The following is a 6577-nucleotide window of genomic DNA, read 5'->3' as shown; positions in this document are numbered from 1 at the left end:
TGACACATATCCGGACTTATTCTTTAAAATCCTTAAGTATCACACGATGGTCATGCAGGTGGGAAGCCGTGAAAAGTGTTCACGAGCAAATTGAGAGAATTGTAAAAGCTCTCATTCAGCTAGCAGATGATAAAGATCCCAAGACATACTCTGATAGTCGTGTACTTCTTTCTGCAATCTGTGACTTTGAGTTCATTCTTGGACTCTGTATCCTCAAAGTCATTCTTTCAAACACCAACAGTCTGAGCAGATACTTACAGTCCAAAAATATGGATGTCATCACTGCTCGCCGAAATGCAGATCTTACCATCAGGACATTGGGAGAATGTCGTAATGATGATAGCTTTGACAAGATCTGGCAAAGGGCTGACCAAATCAGCCAAAACATATAATCTTGGATTGAAAACACAAGATTCAACTTCTGTGATGCACGGATACCTCGAAAAAAAACCATCTCGTCGACTGCAAGCCCTTGTAGGAGAATTGACAGGGATGGATGCCCAACCACTGACACCAGTACAGCATCATCGTGTCAACACTTATTACAATTCAATTGACGAGGTCCTGTCAGAACTGGAAGTTCGTTTCAAGGGTAATGATCAAGATGTTCTGTGTGCTCTTGGTGCCATTGCAATAAGTGATTCACCAGCACAAAGTGACTATGAACTAGTTGCAAACTTTTATGGCCTGGACAAGGATCTGATGGAAGCAGAACAGAGACTTTTCTATAAGCTTAAGCAAAGGCGACAAGGAGTCTTCCTCAAGACAGCATCAGATGTTGTCCAGTTTCTACACGAAAATGAACTGTCAGAAATGGTACCCGAGTTCATGAAAGTTGTATCTCTTTTGGCTGTCATCCCTGCTACTTCATGTTCAGCAGAGAGATCTTTCAGTGGACTTCGTAAGCTGAAATCCTACCTTCGCAGCACCATGGGTCAAGCAAGAGTTAGCTGCCTAGCACTTATCAGCATAGAAAGAGAATAAGCACTTATCAACATAGAAAGAGAATATGCTACTAGAGTGATTGAAGAATATATGGACAAAATTATAGATGTTTTTGGAAAAAGCAAGGGACGTGAAAAATATTTTTTCTAACTTGATTTTTTCTGTAAGTCTTAACTTTATTATGGATAGGAAAAGAAGCACCTTATTTTTCTAATCATGTTTTAATTTAGTATGAAGGTGAACTATAATTTACTGCAATTTTTAATAAGTACTATATACCATTCAACCATTGCAATTTATTTCAGTAACAGCTATTATTTATTTAGTATATTACATTAAAACGTATAACCCATACTAATTACTCAGTTCAATTTTATACTGTAGGCTTTATATAATACTTGTAAATGGGGGTGAAATTTAGCAGCTCGGTTAACCTTCATTTTTACATGGTGTGTAGAATAAATGTGCAATGTCTTCATGAAGTGTGGTTTCTTCCTTCACATACACACACACACACACACACACACACACACACACACACACACACACACACACAAATATATATATATATATATATATATATATATATATATATATATATATATAATTGCTTGGATTTACAGGCAAAATATATTTCGGCCAGAGAGAGTTCAGCCCCCCCAGATGAGAAGGGTCCCGTACGCCTATGCTGAGAGAGAGAGAGAGAGAGAGAGAGAGAGAGAGAGAGAGAGAGAGAGAGAAAATTGCAGTTTCCTACAAATAAACTGAGAGAGAGAGAGAGAGGGGGGGGAGGGAAGCGGGGGGACGAACTTTTGAGAGTGAGTGAGAGAGAGAGAACGAACTTTTGAGAGAGAGGGTCCGTCTCTCTCTCTCTCTCTCTCTCTAACTGATAACAGTACTCAAGCGGGTGGACTAGTAACCAAGTCATTAATTTACTGGTTATATGGTTACCACCCAACGTAGGAAATGGCTCCAGATTTTTGTGTGTGTGTCGGTCAGTGTAGTTAATGGCAGCTACATCGGGTGGGTGGATGGTGAGGATCCCCAACACGTACTGTCCGTATTTGATATATTTTATTTCCTTGGTTCGTATTCTCTCTTACATTTCGTTACATTTCTTCCTTGGCGATTTATTCTCCCCCCCTCTCTCTCTCTCTCTTCGTTCGTTAACCCCCTTTCTATCTCTCCCTCAAAAAGTCGTTCCCTCCTCTCTCTCTCTCTCTCTCTCTCTCTCTCTTCGTTCGTTAACCCCCTTTCTATCTCTCCCTCAAAACGTCGTTCCCTCCTCTCTCTCTCTCTCTCTCTCTCTCTCCACCTACGCGTACTCAAGACATTTCAATATTTCGAAAAATCAGGAACTGCATTTCCTTAATTTCAGAGGGGGGGGGTCCAAAATTCCAGAAACCAAGGAGATTTTCGACCACAATTTTCCTGATTTCAAAAAGTTAGTGTCGTATTTTCCTGATTTCAGAAAATTAGTATCGGTATTTTCCTGATTTCAAAAAGTTAGCATCGACATTTTCCTGATTTCAAAAAGTTAGCATCGATATTTTCCTGATTTCAAAAAGTTAGCATCGATATTTTCCTAATTTTTCCTGATTTCAAAAAAAGTTAGTGTCGTATTTTCCTGATTTCAAAAACTTAGTGTCGATATTTTCCTGATTTCAAAAAGTCAGTGTCGATATTTTCCTGATTTCAAAAAGTTAGTGTTGTATTTTCCTGATTTCAGAAAATTAGTATCGGTATTTTCCTGATTTCAAAAAAGTTTGTGTCGATATTTTCCTGATTTCAAAAAGTTAGCATCGATATTTTCCTGATTTCAAAAAGTTAGCATCGATATTTTCCTGATTTCAAAAAGTTAGCATCGATATTTTCTTTAGTTCAAAAATGAGAGTTTCCAAAATTATACATATACTTGAAACTCAGTACCAGTCAGGAAAACAGGAAAAGTAGGTCCGGGATTCATTTTTATATCAAATCAGTAAAGTTAGTAACGGTATTTGTATTGTTTCAGGATGTGGGGTGAGAGTGGTGTACGTAGCGGAGGTGAAGCCATGTTATCAGTACTGTTATCAAGGCCTTTATCAATGTTATCGTGGTTGCCAGTTGCCCGCCGGCTGATCCCACACTGATAAGACCCATTCCCCCCCAAATTCACCCCACGAAACTGCCTCTATCGCCGCCAAAATAGGGGTTCCAGGGGCCTTTTCGACGGTGCAAGGAGCCAGTCTGCTTTTGAACGGAGGCCCGCAGTGTTTTGGCGCCAACCGCTCCAACCGACGCCGCTGGAATCCGCCATCTTTGTTTATCTCTAAGTGCGGTGAGTGTGTTGCCGTCTCAGTGGTGTCTCAAGGGATCTAGAGGAAAGGTACCGCCGGCAGGAAAGAAAAGGAGGCAGGAAATTACGTCGGCAGGGACGGTTTGACTGGAATGGTAAGATGGCGGGTGCTTTGTTTCGGCGTCACGTCACCCCGGCTTCATCCTAACCCTCGCTACTAACAACATCTTGGCTACTAACACACGAGAGGCTTACCTTCTTAATCCGGTGACGTTTTTCTTACCATATCTTTATTATTATCAAAAGTTCTAAACGATTTTATTCAATTTGGTGATTTTTAAAAACTGGACGGCGGTTTACTAATAAGACATGCACTTTAGCTGTTTAAAATTCGAACAGCAACAAGGATGAAAAATAAAAATGGCGTCTCCAGGGTGAGAGTCAACGCTCGCTACTATACTCTGTTCACTTGACCTTGGCTTAAACTTACCATCCCTCCTGGTTAACGCTAGAATATGATGCTAGTCACGAAGGAGTGCTATAGAGAAGATGTAGAGCCAGAGAATTGCCTTTTTCTGCCACTGAGCTACGTGAAATAAGCAGCAAATGGATGAAACTCTGGGCCAAATTAGAGTAACTGAATTATAACACTAACGGCTAGCTCCCTCCTCTATCTAACAAGCACTAGAATTACAAACATCTATCTAATGTGCCAGACTAACATTTAAGTTGACTCTGTGTAAGGGTTGTGAGAAAAATTTTAAAACACCTTTCATATCACGCTTTGCCATTGCGCCTGGCATCCCAAAGGCTTTTGATCGAGTCTGGGAAAAATCTTCAACTTCCAAACTGCCCTCCTACGGTTTCTATCCTTCTATCTGTGCCTTCATCGCTAGCTTCTTTTCTGGTCGTTCTATAGCTGCTGTTGTAGACGGCCATCGTTCTTCTCCTAGATCTATCAACAGTGGTGTTCCTCAGGGCTCTGTCCTATCACCAACTCATCATTTTTTTCATCAATGACCTTCTAAGCTGTACTGTACATCCAACCCTATCAACTCATACGCTGATAAACTCAGCCATTCACCTTTCCATTCGATTCCCGCAGCGTCCATCTCAGCAGTTACTTCAACAAACAAGGGATGAGGCTGTGGCACACCTAATGTCTGACTTGTCTCGTATCTCTGATAGGGGTACAAATAATCTTGTTGTTTTTAATGCATCAAAAACTCAGTTCTTACATCTTTCAACTCTTTAGAATCTTTTGCAGGAGCATCTTCTAATTTCTAACAATATCCAGACCAATCCTGCATCATTTTTAAACATACTTGGGGCTTCATTCTCTAGCGATTTATCATGGAAAGATCATAAACCTCGCTTGTAAAATCTGCTTCCAAGAGACTGGGTGTGCTAAGCTGACTCCGTGCCTTCTTTACCACTGCACAGTTGTTGACTTTATACACGGGTTATATTCTTCTCAACAGGTGGAGTCAAAGGCTTTTCGTCTCATTAACTCTCCCCTTCTTCCTGGCTCCCTTCAGTCTCTATACCCCCTCCTCCTCCCCCCTTCCATACCAGTCGGTCCCCTACAATGACTGGCTAACCCTAAACCTAACCCTATTCGTCAGTGGATACCTTAAACACAATCGCATCCAGAACGGCGTTACGATCACGTGAAAACTATCCGCATTTTACTTAGCCTAAAATTGCCGTCTCTCAATCTTGAATGCGGAGTTGTAGCGACAGATTAACACTAGGATATGGTGCTAGTCACGAAGAAGTGCTGTGGAAAGGATGTAGAGTCGTAGTACTGTCTTTCTGCCACTGAGCTACGTGAAATAAGCTGCAAAAGGACGAAAATCTGGGCCAAGTTAAGGTGAAAAGAATACAGTGTTGTAAAAGTAGATCTGTTTGCTCTCTCTCTCTCTCTCTCTCTCTCTCTTAAAAATTCTTTCCCTCTTCTCTCTCTCTCTCTCTCCATAGTTTCCTAACCCAGGCTTATCAAATCGTGAACCCAGTGGACTGCAGGAAGACGGCCATTTCAACCGGTCGCTCCCATACGTCTTTTGTTGAGGTTATGGTGAAGGATTGTGTGTGTGTGTGTGTGTGTGTGTGTGGTGATAGTGTGGTGGGATGTGGTGAGTACGTGTGTGGTGGTGTGTTGGGGGGATCCATGGTACGGTGTGGGGATAGCGATGGTTTGTGATTTTGTGGTGAAACTAGGGATTGGACGGGTGGTGGACGCATCGGATTACTTTGCAGTCTCTTTTTTTTTTTTATGCAAGGAAGAAGGAACCAAAGGCCAGGAGCCCGCAAACCATTCCTTCCAAGAAAAAAACAAAAACAATACAAGCGAGAGCCAAATTCAAGATCCGTTCATTTCGAGATGCCTGGACACACTGCGTTTGAAAGACTGGAGATCATAGGCAGGAGGAAATACAGTCAGAGAGAGACAGTTCCGGAGTTGACTGGATGCACTTCTCGATCTCTGGCGGTATTTTCCTGCGCACCTCTTCCATATACCGATTTATTCCCGATTTCGCTCCGTTCATATATCCTTGTGTGTTATTCAAGCCATCTGTCTGTCTGTCTGTCTGTATCTCTCTCTCCCTCTCTCTCTCTCTCTTTCTCTTTCTCTCTCTCTCTCTCTAAACAATAAGAAGCAACAAAGAGGATATTGATGGATAGTCAGCAAAATAAGTCGCTTAGGAAGAGGTGTTAGGGAGCTTTTGTGTGTTGGTGAGTGGACGGATGTGTTTGTGAATTGTAGTGTTTGAAGGCTGTGGTGGTTGTGTGTGTGTGTGTGTGTGTGTGTGTGTGTGTGTGTGTGTGTGTGTGTGTGTGTGGACGTTTGTGTTTGTGAAATGTAGTGTTAGAAGGATGTGGTGTGTGTGTGTGTGTGTGTGTGTGTGTGTGTGTGTGTGTGTGTGTGTGTATGGACGTTTGTGTTTGTGAAATGTAGTGTTAGAAGGATGTGGTGTGTGTGTGTGTGTGTGTGTGTGTGTGTGTGTGTGTGTGTGTGTGTGTGTGTGTGTATGGACGTTTGTGTTTGTGAAATATTGTGTTAGAAGGCTGTGGTTGTGTGTGTGTGTGTGTGTGTGTGTGTGTGTGTGTGTGTGTGGACGTTTGTGTTTGTGAAATATAGTGTTAGAAGGATGTGGTGTGTGTGTGTGTGTGTGTGTGTGTGTGTGTGTGTGTGTGTGTGTGTATGGACGTTTGTGTTTGTGAAATATAGTGTTAGAAGGATGTGGTGTGTGTGTGTGTGTGTGTGTGTGTGTGTGTGTGTGTGTGGACGTTTGTGTTTGTGAAATATAGTGTTAGAAGGATGTGGTGTGTGTGTGTGTGTGTGTGTGTGTG

At 42.0% G+C, this 6577-nt stretch overlaps 1 protein-coding gene across 1 annotated transcript in view; it reads left to right on the top strand.

Annotated features, from left to right (window-relative positions):
- The first annotated feature begins 336 nt into the window (after positions 1-336).
- The window catches only part of LOC145400701 (uncharacterized), an 18981-nt gene continuing 12740 nt past the window's right edge, over positions 337-6577 (top strand). Inside the window, exon 1 of the mRNA XM_080273137.1 lies at positions 337-945. Within this exon, the coding sequence (XP_080129263.1) occupies positions 337-945 (609 nt within the window). The remainder of the gene's footprint in view (positions 946-6577) is intronic.

This window comes from Coenobita brevimanus, chromosome 53, assembly GCF_032717465.1.
Source record: "Coenobita brevimanus isolate Jiangsu-jjx chromosome 53, ASM3271746v2, whole genome shotgun sequence".
NCBI lineage: Eukaryota > Metazoa > Arthropoda > Malacostraca > Decapoda > Coenobitidae > Coenobita > Coenobita brevimanus.
Note: the sequence above shows the minus strand (reverse complement) of the source record. Positions and strands in the feature narration are given on the sequence as shown.